The sequence below is a fragment of the Phytophthora ramorum genome (assembly GCF_020800215.1).
Source record: "Phytophthora ramorum isolate Pr-102 chromosome Unknown Phyram_PR-102_s0006, whole genome shotgun sequence".
NCBI classification, from domain to species: Eukaryota; Oomycota; class Peronosporomycetes; order Peronosporales; family Peronosporaceae; genus Phytophthora; species Phytophthora ramorum.
In genome coordinates this window covers 1,397,717-1,416,037 of record NW_027150652.1, presented here as the reverse complement: position 1 = coordinate 1,416,037, position 18,321 = coordinate 1,397,717, and the positions used below count along the sequence as shown (strand labels likewise).

The 18,321-nt window shown below is 54.0% G+C and overlaps 7 protein-coding genes across 7 annotated transcripts; 2 read left to right on the top strand and 5 right to left on the bottom strand.

Moving 5' to 3' along the window:
- Nucleotides 1-58: 58 nt before the first annotated feature.
- Nucleotides 59-2,995, bottom strand: KRP23_7305 (Histone-lysine N-methyltransferase ASHR3; the record flags this gene model as incomplete). The annotated part of the gene is made up of 1 exon (XM_067892602.1): nucleotides 59-2,995. One exon carries the CDS (start codon nucleotides 2,993-2,995, stop codon nucleotides 59-61), a length of 2,937 nt encoding a protein of 978 aa, XP_067744466.1.
- Nucleotides 2,996-3,260: 265 nt separating this feature from the next.
- Nucleotides 3,261-4,367, bottom strand: KRP23_7304 (Poly [ADP-ribose] polymerase tankyrase-2; the record flags this gene model as incomplete). The annotated part of the gene is made up of 1 exon (XM_067892601.1): nucleotides 3,261-4,367. The coding sequence occupies one exon, from the start codon at nucleotides 4,365-4,367 to the stop codon at nucleotides 3,261-3,263; it is 1,107 nt and encodes a 368-aa protein (XP_067744465.1).
- Nucleotides 4,368-4,905: 538 nt separating this feature from the next.
- On the top strand, nucleotides 4,906-9,728 carry KRP23_7303 (Endo-1,4-beta-xylanase; the record flags this gene model as incomplete). Its single annotated transcript, XM_067892599.1, has 3 exons — nucleotides 4,906-7,606; nucleotides 8,586-8,773; nucleotides 9,015-9,728. The coding sequence occupies 3 exons, from the start codon at nucleotides 4,906-4,908 to the stop codon at nucleotides 9,726-9,728; spliced, it is 3,603 nt and encodes a 1,200-aa protein (XP_067744464.1).
- A 140-nt stretch (nucleotides 9,729-9,868) lies between these two features.
- KRP23_7302 (Exosome complex component RRP42) lies at nucleotides 9,869-10,756 on the top strand (the record flags this gene model as incomplete). Its single annotated transcript, XM_067892598.1, has 1 exon — nucleotides 9,869-10,756. The coding sequence occupies one exon, from the start codon at nucleotides 9,869-9,871 to the stop codon at nucleotides 10,754-10,756; it is 888 nt and encodes a 295-aa protein (XP_067744463.1).
- A 96-nt stretch (nucleotides 10,757-10,852) lies between these two features.
- Nucleotides 10,853-12,382, bottom strand: KRP23_7301 (Ubiquitin recognition factor in ER-associated degradation protein 1; the record flags this gene model as incomplete). The annotated part of the gene is made up of 1 exon (XM_067892597.1): nucleotides 10,853-12,382. One exon carries the CDS (start codon nucleotides 12,380-12,382, stop codon nucleotides 10,853-10,855), a length of 1,530 nt encoding a protein of 509 aa, XP_067744462.1.
- A 2,710-nt stretch (nucleotides 12,383-15,092) lies between these two features.
- On the bottom strand, nucleotides 15,093-16,475 carry KRP23_7300 (Major facilitator superfamily domain-containing protein 6; the record flags this gene model as incomplete). The annotated part of the gene is made up of 1 exon (XM_067892596.1): nucleotides 15,093-16,475. The coding sequence occupies one exon, from the start codon at nucleotides 16,473-16,475 to the stop codon at nucleotides 15,093-15,095; it is 1,383 nt and encodes a 460-aa protein (XP_067744461.1).
- Nucleotides 16,476-16,697: 222 nt separating this feature from the next.
- On the bottom strand, nucleotides 16,698-18,044 carry KRP23_7299 (Major facilitator superfamily domain-containing protein 6-A; the record flags this gene model as incomplete). The annotated part of the gene is made up of 1 exon (XM_067892595.1): nucleotides 16,698-18,044. The coding sequence occupies one exon, from the start codon at nucleotides 18,042-18,044 to the stop codon at nucleotides 16,698-16,700; it is 1,347 nt and encodes a 448-aa protein (XP_067744460.1).
- Nucleotides 18,045-18,321: the final 277 nt, after the last annotated feature.

Here is an 18,321-nt window from a genome sequence, read left to right as displayed (position 1 = left end):
AAATCAAAGAAAGAGCGCCTGTTTACATGATGCCGCGGCAGAATTTAACAGGCGCCTTCTACGGTTGCACCACGGGGCCTTCATTAGCTACCAGGGTTTCCACAGCCACTGGGTTTTCTGGGCCTTGTTTGGTCACCGCGTCTTCCAGGCCTTGCTTGGTCACTGGGTCTTCCAGACCTTCCGTGGTCACAGGTTCCTGCTGCGGCACTGATTGTTCCGTGGGCACTGTGTTCTTCACGACCTCCGGCACGGACTCAACCTTACCTCCCGAAAGACGAACCGGGCTTACAGATCGGCTCGATGCAGCAGTTGTTGACCCAGATACGCTAAGCTGCTCTCGTTTCACATTTTCAACTCTCAGATCTCGCAGTTCCTGACGGAGCTTGAAATTGAAGCCATGCTTGGCGTCACGCACGTTAAAGAGATGGTAATACTTGGCCCACTGCAGCTCACGCGTTGCCGGACCCGTTCGAACAGCCATTTTCTCGATCGTCGTTCGGTCTCCCATACTAACGTGTGCCGTCAAAGAAAGTCGTCTTCCCGTACTCTTGGTCTCTTTGTCGTGCTGGATTTTCTCCTGGAGAATAGCGCGCTTGCGCTGCTTTAACTGTTCTTTCTTCGTAAGCTTCTTCACAGGCGAGTCATGGGCTTGGTTGATCTTCTCTGGTGCCATGGTTCCACGGCAGTTTTTCGACTTACAGTGGCATTTCCACTCCATCGCCTGCTTCGTATGGAACTGGTAGTCATACGAGAGTTCAGTGCCCGGCTCAATATCCTTTAACGCAGTGATAGCGATTCGGTTGACACCTTTCACGCGCCACTTCAGCAAGTGACAATTCGGATCGCACGAGTGGTTAATGAACCTGGAGACGCTACCTTTAAACCGCGCGTCGATGTACTCGCCCTTCCCCAACTCCATGATGTACATGTTCTTGTCCTCAGGACTATTCTTTGCGTGATCAAGCAGCCGGCGCTCCTTCTCTTCTTCATTGATCACTTCGCCAACGTACTCGATCACTAATTGTCCCGCCGTGGCAGACTCCAACAAACGAAGACCCCAACCTTTCTCAATCGTGTGGAACTTCTGGAAGCGTGGGTATACTTTCTGGTGAAGCGCGCGGTTTCCACAGTTCTCACCAAGCGTACAGTTTGATTCTCTGGTGTGCTTGTTGAATTTCATCCCCGGGGTAGGTGCTGGACCAAAGCACTCAGTGAAACTTAGCCGGTTGATGCAATCTTCTCCACACTGTACCTTGCAGACACACATGGGTGAGTCTTCCAGCGAAACTTTAGGCTGTTTAAAAGTGTAAATGCTACGACCAAGCTTGCGGTATGTTGGTGGTTGCAGGCGAACATCGTTGATAATATTCAGCAGAAGCCGAAAGTGGTGACAATCATCAGGACTACTAGCATCCGGGTCACGCTTCGGAAGGAACATCCACGGAAGGTGCAAGCTGGAATCTACCGTAACAGTGTCGATGTTGCGGTCGGAAAGGTAGAACGACGGGATCTTCGGTAGCTCGTCATCAGGATGCCTCCAGCACAGTAAACCAACTGTGTTGTAGCGAGCACTTGGAGGTACACACTGCGGGTGGTATGCTTCGGGGCACTTCAAGCAGCACATGAGATCCGAACTCTTTTTCTTCCCCTCACACACAAAGCAGATGTGGCGAGGACAGCGAAATGAAGCGTCTGACTCGAGCAATTCCTCCAATGTTGACAAACCTGGTTTGGCTTTACCTCCAGCTCGGCGTGACATTTTGTTGGCATCGACACAGGTTTGGTGAAAGAACTTGCCGCATGACGTGGCACTGCAGCAAAAGACACCGCCCTTCTCGTTGATTGTGCCATTGCGGCCACACCCGAAGCATAGCTGTTCGTTAGTACGGCACTGTTCGCACAGCCATTCCTCGCCCTCGGGGGCCGATTCGATGCCCAGACAGGAGAAATGGTACGACTTGAGGCATCCTCCATCGCACAATATCATGTCCGTGAGTTCGTCATCCTCAATCTCACCACAGATACCGCACAGGTCCTCTTCTGGGAACTTTGACTCGACCACCGATTCGTCCTTTTTCTTGACCGGGGTCTTCGGCTTTTTTAATGCTCCGCTCTCAATACGCCTTGTAATTGCGCGTCCTGATCGGGTAATACCTGTTGGAACAAACTGTGGGGCCAGTTCTCGCTCCTCCGCACGAAGTCGCTCGGGGTTGTTAACCAAAACGGTGAGCTTTTTATCCATTCCACGTCGATGCTTGTCAATCTTGACTTGATGCTTTGCCCACGCCCCAGCGGCTTTTGTGGCACGGGGTTTAATGCGATAGCTATTAGCCTTTTCGATCTTTTCATCGCACTTGGAACTCCAGCCCATGTAGTGCACGGTGTAGCCCTCATCATCTACACGCTCGATCTTGGCCGCAAGCCACTCTTTGGTGCCCACGTCGTATACATCCACTTGCTGTTTGCCCTCCAGACCGCGGCAGAACTCTTCATGCGCACGCTTGTCCTCCTCAGTAGAGTGTAATGCATCGTTTCGAATAACCTCCTCCTCGTCTATCGGTTCGCTCATTTCCACGTCATCTGAGCTGTCGCCCACGGTCTCGTCCGTGGTTTGTTCGGCAGAAATTAGCACTGAGGCCTCGTCACATCCAAGCGCAACACACTTGCGCGGGTGCAGCTGCTGTGATACAATATCTTCTGCGCCCTCTTCGTAAGCGCGCTTGTTGGTAGCACTTTTATCTCCCTTTCCTGCAATAGCTTCAGCCTTTGTCTCGTTGGTAGCCGAATCGGTTGGAGGCTTGCTGCTGCTTGCATCACCTCCCACCGCCTTGATGGCTATGGCCGCGCTCTTCACTGTTGCTCCCCCGTCCACCCCGTTGGCGATGACGCTGGCTGCATGCTCAGTCACGCTGACAAGTTGCTCCACACTCAGCTGCACCTGCGCCTGCTGGAAAGGCTCCGCGTCGCCCACAGAGGCACTGCTTGCTCCCTCCATCTTATCCTGCGGGCCAAACAAAGCAAAGTGCGCTCCCTCCACCGCCTTCCCGGGTTACACTAAACTTAGACATCTCGTTGGTGATTGGTGCAAATAATTTCAAAACGGAGTATCATTGGTTGAAAATAAAACTACAGTAGAACAAGACGCCAGCAAGCTCTTTTGCTCAATTCAACGCGGGGCTGTCAAAACATGCGCCAAGTGGAGCTTGCAAAACCTTACAAATGCCAGTCTGCTGTTGCAGAGAAAACGCTCACGCGCCAGCTCACCCACGCTGAAAGTCAGCGACCAGCTTATCAAGCTCCGAATGCGAACCAGGAACCAGGTCCAGCGGGGTCTTTCCGTCGTCGTTCCTCGCGGTCGGGTCCGCTCCATGCACAAGAAGCTCCTTCCACAAGCTCTCGCTCGCGTCGAAAGCGGCAGCCACATGAAGTGGTGAGACCCCGAACTTGCTCTTCTCGCTCGCGTTGGCTCCATGCGCGAGTAACACCACCGCGGTGCGTTCGTAGCCGTCTCGAAGGGCCTGGTGCAGCGGGGAATACCCCGACGTGTCATTTTCTTGATTGGCGTCTGCCCCGTGCGACAGCAACAACTCGGCGAGTGCCACGTGAATCTGCTCTGGGTCCTGTTCAACGACTGCTTCGTCTCCTAGAGGCTCCTCTTCAGCCAAACTCGCTTCATCAAGGAAGATTGCATCGTGCAGTGGGGTGTTCCCGCTGTAGTCCTTCTTGTTTGAGTCCGCTTTCCCGTTCACTAGCAGCATCTTGGCAATGTCCACTCGCCCCCGGCGAACAGCTAGATGCAAAGGTGTAATCATGCGAGTGTTGCTAGCGTTCACGTCCACCCCCGCAGCAATTAGCCGCGCGGTAAAATCGACGCGTCCATAGTCTACGGCGTAGTGCAGTGCCGTGTTGCCCTGTTGGTCGACCTCGTTCTTCAGAGCGTCGACAAAGACCAACTCGAACACGTGTTGGGCATTATACTCCGCCACCGCATGCAGCAATGTGTGCCCCACTACGTTGCGCCCCTCCAGACTCGCTCCACGCGAAAGCAGCAGCTTTACCGTCCCAGCATTATCGCTCTTGACAGCTTCGAACAGTGGGGAGTCTTCGGAACGCACAATGGTGCTCGCATCTGGAGCCAACTGCAGCTCACTGGCATCCAGCACAAGCAGCACTCCATCTTCGATACCACTACGAACTGCCGCGTTTAACACTTCTCTCCAAAACGTTTTGGTGACTTCATCCGAGGCTTCCCAAGTCGCAAACTGCCCCTTTGCTGCCGGAAGCAGTAGCTTAAGCACTTCCAAGTGGCCGTACTCCGCTGCACGAACACACGCCTTGGGCTCCGTTTCTTTCATCGAGCTTTCCATTCCTTTCCCAACGTTTGGGATAACCACAGCGCCTGCTTCAAGAAGGTTGCAGACTGTCAATACGTCCCCTACGGCACTGGCATCGGTTAAAGGAGCCTTGGATGTTGAGCTTGCAGAAGTCGCATACGTTGCCATGCTTGTTTGAGTTTAAGATTCAATCCTCGGCGGCTCCGCTCCAGTAAAACTAGAAGTGCTGAAGGTTCTTGCCTACCAGTACCATTTGTCTTTTCCCAAGACGTAAGACAAAATCTGCATCCCGTTGCGATTCCAGGCGGGAAGTACTTAAGGCCGTGCTCGTGCTCGCCACTGCATTCATAAAATGGCTATTTTGCCGGCCTAGCCGCTCTCGCCTCCGATTTTGCTGTCACCTCGAAGCGCCATTTTCACTACTGCGTGGTCACAACGACGATGACCTTGTTAATTTTCATATTTGACAATAATAAACTCAAATTTCGCGTCGTTTATAAAAATATTTCCCAAAATAGGTCATCAGCATTTCCTGTCACTTCGTTGGCTGTGTGAACCGCGGGTGGCCAGGATGTCGGAGCTGAGCAAGCCGCCGCAGAAGAAGATCAACTGGCTGAAGCGCCTGAACCTGGCGCTCGATGACGACGACTCGTCGGATGCCACACCGCAGTCGACGGATCCCGAGAGGACTCACAAGAAGCAACAGAAGAAGACTCCAGTTAAGGCGCGCAGAGACGACGAGGATGGAGGCGTCGCCGTGGACAATTCGATAAGGAAGCGTAAAGACGGCAGTGGGCATGTCAAAGACAATGGAGAGGAACCGGAGGCGCGACGACGTCCCCAGAAGCAGAACAAAAGTGAGGAAAGGCGAAAACGGTCACATCACGGGTCTGGCAGTGAGAATCGCCTCGAAAAGAGCCGCACACCAACAACTGTGGGGGGCATGGATGAAGATGGAGGGCATCAGACAAAACCAAAGGAGCAGGCAGGGAAAATGACACATCGGAAACGGTATCATGCTGAAATGGCTACGAAGGACAAGACAGACCAAGGCGCTGTGGACTTAAAGCCAGAAGTGTCAGTTGACCCAGCAAAGGCAAAGGCTGCTGCATCGCGGCAGCGGCGGATGCGAAAGTTGCAAGCTCGTCGGAAGGCCACAGGTGAACACGACAGACTGACTGCCATCAAACTCAAGCGCCACGACTTGCTTAAGGCGTCGCGAATAAAGCGCAATCAGCGTCGAAACACCGGCAAGGCCATTGCAGCTGCAAATAAGAACTGCGACGTTAAGGACGAGGTTCTAGCGGGACCACGCCATTCATCCAGTGAAGAAGCCAAAGAAAGAAAACGAATGCTCGAACGTCAACGCCGTGCCGCATTGAAGGCCAAGAAAGAACTTGCAGCCCAATCAAACGTCTCATCGCTATCGAAGCATTCGCTGTCAGCTGATAGGCCGCCCAATTGGCAGAAACGGCAAGAGGAACTGCGCCGCGCCCTAGGGGCAAAGCCTCGCGTTTTATCTGAAGAAGGAGAACCGAGTCAGAAACGACACAAAATGCAGCTTGAGAGAAAGGATGCAAGCGTCAAGGTTATCAAAGAACCCGCACTCGAGACTGCTAGCAAAATATCACCTGTCAAGTCGCCTTTGAGCAATAACAGCGAAGCCCGATCAACTGACAAAAGCAAAGTGGGGCAAGTGAAGATCGTTGAATTTCAGCAGATTGCCAAGCAAAACGGTGAAGGAGAGAAGGGTGGAGTCCATACGCCAATACCTCCAAAGAGGGTAACGAATGGTGGTGTGAAACCCGAGCTAGACAGCGTGAACACTTGCAGTAACCAAACTGAAGGAGCGGATTTGTCTGGGGGTCAAGAGGAACCGGAACGAAAACAGGACCACGTTGTGAAAACGGAAATTCAAGAAGAAGGGCAAGTCAGTTCTCCTGCACTTGTAAGTGGTGTATCTGGTGAAACGACCGAGCCGCAAAGTGGAAACGAGAAGAAAGCCAGTGATGAGAAGGAAGGAATGCTGCTCGACATGATGCCAATTCCCAGGAAAGCATTTAAACGTGGTCCACCTGCCGAAAATGCTGCGTCATTTGTGATCCCTAAGCGATCTACCAATGGGCAAGCAGATGATCATCCAGCATCACGAGCAACCAATCCACCAGAGGCTCCTATTCCCGTCCTTACGAAGCTACTTCCGTCACCGAAGTCAAGCCCACACTATTCCATTCGTGATCCCATCCGCTCGCAACGGAAGAGGAAAAAAAATCCGGTGCCAGTTAAAAAGTCGATGTTATCTGCCGAAGATCGAGCTCTCATGCGCCTGGGTCGAAAGCGTAACTCCATCTTTATGGCGGTGAGTGAACTAGCATTTCAGCCTTCTCCTTGCGAAGGCTCTAAGAAGATGTCAACGACCCGCATGATGGGGTACGAGGTTTTGGGCATCGATGGGATAGCGCTGCCCGATTTGATTCCACGTTTGAGCTGCGCTACAAGGCGTGAAATGGCGTCAGCCAAAGACTCATTTGACTCTCCCTTTTTTGGTGTGTCGCTATCAATCCCGAAAGCGAAAGGAGACAACTGCTCGACAGTGGACGAGTGTGCTGGTGGCGTACACAAAATGAGCTGCTACGAGAAGTTGGAGTTTGAGCGGCCGGAAGACAGGGACTTCTACCAACGACGAATGTATGGCACAACATTTACACCGCAGCGGCTGCGTGGTCGGACAACACTAATTGTTAGAAACACGCGCTTCGAGCGAAAATCCACCGGAATTCGCTTCAATCAGGACCGCGACCGTGAGGAATTTGCAGCTTCCTTGAGTAAGCGCTATACTTTCAACAAGTCTGTGCCGCGATGCACCATTCCTCGTGAGAACTGGCAAAAATTGACGCGGAATCAGCTAAGCACGGCGTATCTACACTATTACAACCGCGAAGATGCTGAGCGAGCGTCGCATGCATTTTATGACGACCTTGGAAATCCTCTGGAGCTCAGGCTTGAGTACAAAGCAGGTGTCGTGATCAGCCGAAGTTCTTCTCCTGCCCCAGCAGGCAGATCTAATCGGGCCCCGCGGCGATCGTGCTCAAGCGAACGAAGCGCGCCGGAGCCGTCTCCACTATCATCGCATGGCGGCAGCGTTCGTAGCACTCCGCATCGGGGCCGAGAACGCCAACGAGCTGCGAATGGTGATTATCGATACTCGAGGTATGATCTGCCCCCTCCAACACAATTCAACGGAGGGGACCGGTACGGATCGTCTACCAGTGGTAATAAGTGGCCAAGCTCGAGGTCTCACTCCAGGCTGAGGTCGTTTCCTGATCTCCAGCACGACCTAGGAGCTACAGGAACTGAAGTTGGTACCGTTGCTGAAGCTGAGCCGAGAACATTGTTGTTGTTGTCGCAGAAGAGTAAGGAAAAGACGGCACCGGACGCTAACGATCACCTCTCTGGTAGCACGGAAAGCGATAAGGGCGACTCTCAAACCATGAGCACTTCTGTTCTGACCAAGGATGACAAAAATGCAGACTCAAATGCGAAGAAGCCGGCCGCACTTACCACAGGATCGCCACACTCTCAATCTGCCACGATCAAGGATGACACCACGCACGAACAAAATATTGGGAGCGACGAAGAGGGGCAAGAAGAAGGTGAAATTGAAAACACCGCAGTTGATCTGCCACAACTAGCGGCTCACGGATATGACAGAAAAATGCGGCAGTCCCCTCCTCGACACTGGCAGCAGCCAAACGACATGCAAATTCGCCAACGACAGGGGGATTTCCGTGACGATCCGCGCAGTTATTCGAGGGAGCCTAGTTGGTATTATCGCCCATATGAAGACCACAGCCGTGGCCCGGACAGAAGACGATCGCGATCGAGATCGCGGCCACGACCGGAGCTATCGGCACCTTGGAATGAAGGTGGACGCGATGGTGGCTGGGATGATCCCCACTCAAAAGAGCGTCGTCGCTCTCGAGAGTTCGGGCCTATAGATTCCATGTACTCGGGCAACATGGACCGCTATGGAGAGCGCGATTATCAGGATTATCGGAGCGGCGGAGATTACAGCGGACGCAGGGGAGATGCGTACTCGCGGCAATACTAGGTGAAGGGGCTGGTAAGTGTGTCACGGCTGTGATTTGATACCGAGAGGAGGTCGTCGTAGTGTAACGCGAATAGCGATGTTCCCATGCATCCGTCTACATTTCAGTGTAAATGTGTCTATTGCGGCATTCTCCTTGGCAGATGTCCGAGGCGACTCCTTCGTCAAGTCCACGTACTCGGGTTCCAAGGGCTTGAACGATCTGGCCAAGACTACGGGCAGGTACATGGGCACAGCAACCGACATTGGCGAGCTGAGCGATACCTACTACGCTAAGCAGCTCAAGAACATCAGCGACTTTGGCATGATCACCCCAGCTAACGCCATGAAGGTGCGGAGCCATTATCTACCCGAGGCTTCTTGGTTTCACTGTTCGTAGTCGCTGATCTCGTGTTGCTTGCAGTGGGACGCTACCGAGCCTTCGCAAAATACCTTCACGTACACGAAAGGCGATCAAATTGTCGCTGTCGCAAGACATCAGGGGCAAAAGTCCGCTGCCACACTCTTGTTTGGGCTAGTGTGCAATGAACGGCTATGCTTTGAGTGACTTTGACGCTGACACCCCTTTGCAGCACCAGCAGGTTCCATCGTGGGTGGAGAACCTTGGCAAGGCCGAGCTGCTCAAGGCGCTAGAAAATCATATCACCAAGGTCATGATCCACTTTGGCGACTCGTGTTACGCCTGGGACGTCGTGAACGAGGCCATGGGGGACGACGGGTCGTACCGCAAGTCCTTCTGGTACACCAAGACGGGCACGGAGTATATTTCCACGGCCTTCAAGGCTGCCAGCGCCGTCAAAAAGTCTCTAGGGCTCAAGACCAAGTTGTATTACAACGACTACAATACGAACACCATCAACACTAAGTCGACGGCCGTGCTGGACTTGGTCAAGTCACTGATCACCGCGGGGGTCGAGATCAACGGCGTCGGCTTCCAGTCACACCTGAGCTACTCCGACAAAGCGTCGGCGTCGGACCAAATCTCCAACATGCGCCGCTTCGAAGCTCTCAAGCTCGACGTCGCTCTCACCGAACTGGACGTCAAGACGAGCTCAACGACGCCATCCACAGCGGAGCAAAACAAGCAGCTGACGGTCTACAGGAATGCCATCGCGGTCTGCAAGAAGCTGTCTAAGTGCGTGGGCGTGACGATCTGGGACTTTGTAGACACCTACACGTGGCTTTCGTCGTCGGCTCCGCTCCCGTGGTACCAGCCGAAGGGCAAGAACACGCCACTCGTGCGCAAGGCTTCCTACGACGGGATCGCCCAGGCCTGGCTGAGCTAACACGTCACTGTTGACTTAGCGGTGTTTAGCCCGTGCTAAATGAAGAATTTAGATTTAGGAAACTGTCGTCATTTATACTCGTCAGTAAAATTCATCGAAAGTAAAGTTTCAACCATTCATTCGGGAACGAGTAGTCGAAGATGCTCAAGGTGAGTGCGTCCGAGAAGAAGTACATCGCCGAGGGCGTGGCCGCCGACGTGCGCGCAGATGGCCGCGACCGCCTGTCGTACCGCAGTCTGTCGCTGGAGACGTCGCTTCTCGCGCAGTCCAATGGCTCGGCGCGCGCGTCGCTCGAGGCGTCGGGCACCGATGTGCTGGCCTCCGTCAAGCTGGAAGTAGCTTCTCCTTTGCCCGAAGCCCCCAACGCTGGCATCGTGCAAGTCTCAGTGTCCTGCTGTCCGTCCGTCTCGGCTAAACTCTACGGGCGCGCCGTGGAGGAGCTTAACGTGGAGCTGTCGCAGCTCATGACGCGGCTGCTGTGCTCGTGCCCCAGCGCCGAGCTGGAGGGGTACTGCATCATCCCTGGGGAGAGCGTCTGGGCAATCAGCATCGACGTGATGGTGTTCGAGTCCAGTGGCAACTTGCCTGACGTCATCTCCATGGCCATCTACGCGGCGCTCAACGACACGGTCTTCCCGTCCCTGCGCCTCGTGGGCGTCGAGGGCGAGGACAAGACGATCGAGGTGGACACAGACCCTGCGGCTGGCAGCCTCATGATGGCACAGCAGTGGCCTATCTGCGTGACGCTCAGCAAGATTGGCGACTACTTCATCACGGACCCGCTGCAGGAGGAGGAGCTGTGCACGACGGCGCAGATGAGTGTGGCCGTCAACCCGGAAGGAAGCGTCTGCGGTGTCCAAAAGAGCGGCACCGGCGCCATCGAGATGGAAGAAATGCAGCAGATGATCGACGAGGCGTGCGCACGATCGAAAGAGTTATTTAAACTGTTGCAGGAGGCTCTACGCGAGCAGAGAGATAGAGACGCCAAGGCAGGGCGCAAGGGGGAGCGAGTGGGATTCCTGGGCTAGATTATAGAAAAGGTTCATCCAGCCAACAGCGTAACCAAACGAGACCCTTTTGCCTTGCTGCCTGTTGAGAGAGATTACGTACTGTGCTAGCTGCGTTTACTCTTCCATTACGGCGACGCCGTTGTCGCCAATGTCAGTAGACGAGCCCATTTCGGACAGGAAATTTACCACTCGCAACAACCGACCCTGATATCGTTCCAGCACCTCGATGTTCAGAGGTCGGTTCATAAATCCCATGTCCTCGAGTTCACTCAGCTGTGCCCGCCACTTGGTCTCTTGATCTGCAGACTGCGCAACAGGCATGACGGGCTCCATCGCATGAATCGCAGGAACCGCGGTAGAATGCATACTCTCGTCAAGCCGCTTCTCTAGGGTCTGTCGAGCGTTTTCCCAAACACCAGGCAGCTGGGTTCGTGGTTGAGCCACTGCTGCTTGGTCCTCGGGCCTCGTGGGGGTAGATTCCGTTATTGGTTCATCTTCGGCAAGCTTTTCGACGAACAGCGCTTCTTGACGACCGTTCAGACCGATTTCTTGCAGTGATTTCTCAGCAACATCTACGCCGAAGAGCCGACGTGGGTATGTAGCCGCCAACTGGAAATGTCGTGCTTCGTCACCCGTCAACGCCTCTACGAGATCAAACACACTGCGCAAAGGCGACGAGTGCAAGAAGCGACGCGTCGACTGCCCATCCGACATCCTCAGCACCACTTTCACCTGTAGACGCTCTTCCAGAGGAGGTTCGGGCGCCAAAGTCGCCATCTTATCTGCTTTCCATTGCTCCTTCTCCTGCGCAAGCGCCAAAGCCCGTGCCGCCTCTTTTTCCAGTTGCTTCTCGGCCTCCTTCGCTCTAGTTACTGACTCGCTCGGAGTGATATCCACTTCAAGGTCTGTGTTGAGAATACTAACCGCTCGCTCTGGCTTCAGCTCTGCCACGAGCACCTCAAACGTCTCTCTTCCATGTCTGACAAACAGCACGTCCCCCTCTGTCAGCGTCGTGTGCGCCTTGAGGGCGCGCTCCAGCATGTGCTTAAAGTCAATCTGACGCTCGCCGAAGCCGTCTCCTGTCGGCTGCAGACTCGCGAACTTGCCCTTCTCCAGCCTCACGAAGCGCACGTGAATGCTGTCGGGCAGCTGTCTGCTGGTCTGTCGAAACAGCGACGCCGCGACCTTCGGCGGGAGCCCCACTGTCCCTTCCTCCGCCACGAACTCCAATACCCCCGCGTGTGTCTGCCTCGTGGCCTTCCCCTCTTCGCTCTGCTCCTCGAACGACAGTTCGAACGTGAAGACGCCGAGCTCCAACGCGTTCTGCGGGTTGAGCTCCTCGAGCGCCGAGACTGGCAGCGTGATCTTGTCGCCGTCTCCGGTGGTGGGAACAGGCCTGAGCTGCTGCAGGTACTTGATGCCGCCTGTGAGTCGCTGCTCCTCCAACGCCTGCTGCTCCTTCCGCTCCAGCTCCGCGATGCGTTCCACGCGCTTCTGTTTCTGCAGCTTCTCCAGCTCCTCGCGCGCCTTAACAGCCGCCGCGCGCTTGCGGCGTTCCGTCTCGATCTTGCGCTTGGCCTGTTCGCGCCGCTTGTCCTGCTCGCGGTTCCACTTGGCGTTGCGCGAGTTCAGGTCCAGCTCCATGTCTTCAGCAATTCGGCAAATAAAATACTGACGTCAGGTTCGAGAAGCTGAACAAGTACCGTGCTCGAGATAACGTAATCCTCCACAGCGATACCTACCAACATTCCAAGATCGCGTCGTTTCATGGCGATTGACCGCAATCGCCGAGTGCGGCTGCCGCTGCTGCTGGACGTGGCCTTGGCCGCTCTGCTCCTGCTGCTGAATATGCGCGACTTGTGGTTCAAGGTGCGGTGGGTGGGGGCCCGCGACACCTTCGCATTCTCGACTGTCGAGACGAGATCCTTCCCAGCGTCAACCGCTGCTCCTTTGAAACCGACCACGAGATTTGCCTACGCGGATCAAAAGTCCCAGCGAGTGTCAGGATGGAGCTCGTTCTTGCAGCAGTGCGAGTCACTGACGACGTTACCCGACGACGATGTAGCTCGTGGCTTCAATTACGCGCTGGGCAAGAACTGCATGGTTGGGGCAACCAGCAGCGCCGTCCGAGCCCAGGAACTCCTTCTAACCGGTAACATCCGCGTCGACTCGATGGCGTGGGCTGCCTGCGAACTCCTGTACAAGAACCGCAAACCGCCGATTTGCCACTCACCCATCGTCACCCAGTTTCGAGAGCGCTACAATATCCAGAACGAGCTTGAGCGCAGAGCTGCTGGCGAACCAAATAAGGCTCTGCCTGGCTTCCAAGAATCATACGCAGCAGAAGCTGGCAGTGAAGCAGAAACCAATCTTGTCGAGCTGCTCGAGGTGGTTAGCAAAAGCTCGCCGATTTCTGCCGCTGTCTGTGTGGAAGGGTTTATCATCAAGGGGTCGGCACGATATACTGCATCGGTATACGGATGCGGGAGTCCCAGCTTCTATCGAAGCGTCTTTGTTGGAAGCGACATCTCGATGTTTTCTCAATTGCAACGAGATAAAGCGTGGCTAACGACAGATTCTCTGTCTGTAGTAGGCATGAATTTCCTCGTGCGTGAAAATCGCCGCAGTATATATACAGTGCACGAATCGTCAATGGAAACCGGTGGCAAGAGGGTCCTTGAGCACGTGTCGCTTCTCAACTTTTCCACTTCCGGCGCGTTGTACACGACAATGATTTTGGCGGATCTAGCTTTATTGACTCTCAGTATTTGTAGTGTTGTGGAGATCACTCGACTCATGCTGTGGCCTTTATGGAAACCACTGATCGCTTCCGAATATCAGACGTCCTCCACCCGCGCAACGAAAATGGGGTTTGTGCTCGACGATTATGCGCGTGTGCTTCAAGTCGGCTCGCTGCGAAGTACGCCCGTCGCGCTTCTCACAGTGCTCTCTAGACTCCTGTCTTGGGTGCTTGTAGCTCCGAGTATCATGGTGTGGAGTGACGGCAAATTCGATATTGGAGATGCTCACGCATTTTTGACGATGATTCGGGTTGGCGATCTTGCGGCTCTGTGTGTCAACTTTTTGTGGGATATCGTTGTCTTCTGCGATGAAAAACATGCTCTGGAAGTGGTTCGTAAAACTTACGTCAGCTTGCTGGAAGTTGGTTGCATAAGTGCCGCTGTCACTATCACTGTCCTTCTATTGCTTGTGCCGCAAGTTGACGGTGCGGGGCATCGTTATGACCGCCAGCGGATAATTGACTGGACTTCTTTTGAAAACGTCACCGCGGTTGCAAATACACTGCTCTCAGATCTAGACACCCTGAAGAATGCACCGCCGAGAACTTTTGAAGTTTATTATCCATTGTTGGCGATAGTTGCGGTCATTATGTGTTTCGTCAGCCTGCTTGCAGTTTTACGGTATCCCTCTCGAAGCTTGGTCCAGTCTGTTGGTGACTCCGTGTCTGTTGTCCAGCCCAGACCCACAGAAGAATCTCCGAGCCGGAAAATCCGAAATGATCTAACGAGTAATAGTGCTGGTATTTTAATGCGCTCGGTGTCACCTCCTCCAAGCCCGACGCGAGAAAAGCCTCCTACTGCTTCCATCTCAGAATCATCAAACGCTCATGTTGATGATGATGGTCGCCTACCATTCGAGAAACTAATGGATAGTCCCATTCGTGCGCGCAGCTTGATTCGAAGTTCATGGGCCTTAGAAAAAATGTCCGGTGGCCAGCTACTTCTGCTTCCTTCATCTTACCTTGAATATGGTATCGTTCTGATCGGGAGATTCATGAAGACACGATGTGGATTTATGGATGTCGTTCGTCCACTTGTACATGTGCACGAACATCAAAGGATAAATTCTTTAGAAGAAGAGTCGCAATCGATCACAGAGGATAGCTCGACGCCCAACCTTCGGTAACGACTTTAATATTTTGTTTTAAAAAAATGCTGTCAGAACTCCTGACTCCGAAGATACGCCGAGAAGCTTTCGTGACCATACCTCCGCTGAACGAGGGGGCGGCTAATTCAACAGTTAGTGCTTACTTACCACTATGATGACGGTAGCCCGGCATGGTACGCAAAAGAAAGATGCAGCGATTAAACCTTGGTATAAACGCAGTCGATGAAACTTTGATACATATCAACGAGACATTATAGAAGGAACACATGTTAGCAGAGTTCGCAGCAGTTGTCACATTTGTTACCTGACTACTTCGAAGTACTCCAAGTATGTTTTGCTTTACTTCGAAGCATTTATCAGTGCTACCTACAGCGTAGGTCCCACCCACGGCCACAACATTTAAAAAAGAGCTGAAAGACGTTGCTGCCTTCAGTTTCCAAGGTTGTTATTGGACAGAGTCGTACGTGAGATGCACAGATGAACTCAAACCTTGCGGGGTCATGGGAGACTTCAACCCCTGTGGGTTTCCGCTGTGCGGGGAGAAGAGTGCGGCGCGTTCTTGCAAGAGTTCTTCCTGCTGCATATCAACACTCTCTTCCTCTTTCAAGTATGCAAATATGGCGAGACTGATCAGAGACAAAGGCACGCCGATGTCTGCAACAACCCACATTGTGCGGGCTCCGTAGTTCTCGTAAAAGTAGCCACCGATTAGCGTACCCGACGCCCGCGCTAAGCCATTTTGAACAGCGCTCAAAACGCCCATGACAGTTCCTTCGCACCCACGAGGTGCCGCCGAAAAAACGTACTGTGTACACGCTGCCCACGCCAGCCCAAACGTAATTCCATGCAGGAATTCAAACGGTATTGCACCCCAAGCGTTCGTCATGAGCGCGTAGTACGTAATTCGCAGTGTATAGCCTACAAGAGACACCAGCAGCACGTTCACTGTGCCTATTTTCTTGATAATTTTGTCAGCAAAAAAGAAGGCAGGCAGCTCGGATGAAGTCTCGCACATGATCGCGACACCAATAATGTGCGGGTTGTCACCAGCGAGGTTGTACAAATTCAACTGCAAAAAACTAGTGAAGACGCCGTGCATATTGCCCATAATGAACACAACACCAAGTAGTACCAACACATCCGGCTTCTGGGAAACCAACCGCATCGTCTCGAGAAATGATGGCGCACCCACACTGCCGCTGCATTCCTCTTCATCTCCAGTCTCCAGTGCCGTGTACTCCTCGCCGTACTTGACCGGTGGAATCAGGCGCAGCACCAACAGCGTCGAAAAGCCAGCAATGAGGCACAGATTGAAGGACCAAAAAATCCCTCCGAACGCCACGACCACACCAGTCAAGTAGGTTCCGATGCCCCAGCCCACTGCTCCAAAGAGTCTTTGTCGTCCGTACTCCCCTCCTTCCTTCGCCAGCAGATTGAGCACTGTATGATCCAGCAGCGAACCGGTAGGACAAGTCTGGATCTGACTGATGAAGACCATGAAGACTGTCCACCCGAGAGACCAGTAGAAGTACCTGGTGGAGAACTGCAGTAGAGTGCCGCTGACGATGCAAAACACGTGCACGAGTCGCTGGTTCCGGATGCGGTCGGCCACTCCGCCCCAGATGGGAGGCCCCAAAATGGCGGCGATGCTGGGCAGCGTTTGCAATAAACCGATCTGCATTTTGGAGAACCCGGCCGTGTGCTGGTAGTAGACTGGCAGATAGTTGCCGGTCGTGGAGCCCCACGCCGAGTTGAGCGCGTACATGAGCTTGAGCTCCCACAGCCAGCGGTGGCATCCGATCGGTGGCTTGGGCACTGTCGTCGTCATGGTCTCCACCGATCGATCGCAACGCGAGAGGTCACCGGCTACTTAATCCGCAACCGCGCAAAGGATCAAGTGGTTCCTCCGACGCCTGCAAATACATAGGGGTGACACTCCCTCTCGTTTGATTTTACAGACATACTTCCAAAACGTGAGATAGGAGGGATGACATCATTTACAGAAAAGGCGCGATGCGCACTTTCGGATGGATACACTTAACCGAGCTCTTTACTCAATCTCATCATAAGCTGATAGCTGATCCTTGCCTTTGAGTGCCTGCGGGGTCGCACCGTGCGGAGAAAACAGCTCGGCCTCCTCGAGGATGTCCTCCTGGATAGCTTCGTTCGCACTCTTAAAGTAGGAGAAGATTGCGATGCCGATGAGCGAGAGGGGGACGCCCAGGTCCGTCACGAGCCACATCACTTGAGGGCCGTAGTTCTCGTAGAAGTAGCCGCCAACCAATGTGCCTGTAGCACGCGCCAGCCCATTCTGAATGGCGTTCAGCATGCCCATGACCGTTCCTTCGCACCCCTTTGGCGTCGCTGAGTAGATGTACTGCGTGACGGCCGCCCACGCCAGCCCGAAGGTGACACCGTGTAAGAACTCGAAAGGGATGGCGCTCCACGGATCCGTCATGACGGCATAGAATGAGATGCGTAGGGCATAGCCAGCGATAGACACAAGCAGCACATTTACTGTACCAATCTTCTTGATGACTCTGTGCGAGAAGAAGAACGCCGGCAGCTCCGAGGCCGTCTCGCACATGATGGCGACGCCCACGATCTTCGCGTCGCCACCGGAGAGGTTGTACATGTGAAGCGTGAGGAAACTCGACAGCACGCCGTACATCAATCCCATCAGGAACACAACTCCGAGCAGCACCAACACGTCCATCTCCTTCATGACCAAGCGAATGTTCCCCATGAAAGACGACGACGGCTCTTGTTCAGCGTTCTCTTTGTCTTCGCCAGTTTCCAATGCAGCATACCCGTCGTTGCCGTATCGGACCGGTGGGATCAACCGTAGTACCAAGAGCGACGACATGCACAGCATGAAACTCATTCCGAACGACCAGTAGATGCCTCCAACAGCGACTGCCAGACCTGTCACGTAGGCCCCAATACCGAAGCCCACCGCGCCAAAACCCCGCTGCTTGCCGTACTCACCGCCTACGTTTCCGAGCATGTTGAGCACTGCGTGGTCGAGCAGCGACGTGGCGGGGCTGCGCTGGAACTGCGCCAGCATGACCATGAAGACGGTCCACTCAAAGGACCAGGCGAAGAACTGCACTGCAAACCACAGGACTGAGCCACTGACGATGCAGAAGATGTGCACCAGTCGCTGGTCGCGAATGCGGTCGGCTATGGCGCCCCAAAACGGCGGTGCGACCATGGAAGCCAAGCTCGGAAGCGTCTGCAGCACTCCGATCTGCACCTTGGAGAAGCCCGCCGTGTGCTGGTAATAGACCGTCAGGAAGTTGAACATGGCGGAGCCGCCCGCCGACGATAACGCGTACATGAGCTTGGTCTCCCAGAGCAAGTCGTGGTGCCAAGCAGGCTTCGATGGAGACGCCATTACCGTGATTCACGAGGTTTTCAAGTGCTCGGTCGCTGGCAAATTGCGAGATGTCAAGCTTCCAGCCGCAGTTGCGACTTGCGTAAAACGCTCGGTGCGATTGCGTGGATGAAGTTGAAGTGCTCGCCTCAGATTATGGTAGACCTCTTCCACTCCCTCTACCCCTAACGCCTCATCTTACGGGATCCAGTGAGCCCCCCCCCTCTCAGGCACACCACGGTGTAGGCTTCACCGCTTGAGAAACCAGCCCCGGAGAGCTAGTCCCTGCTTAGCATGT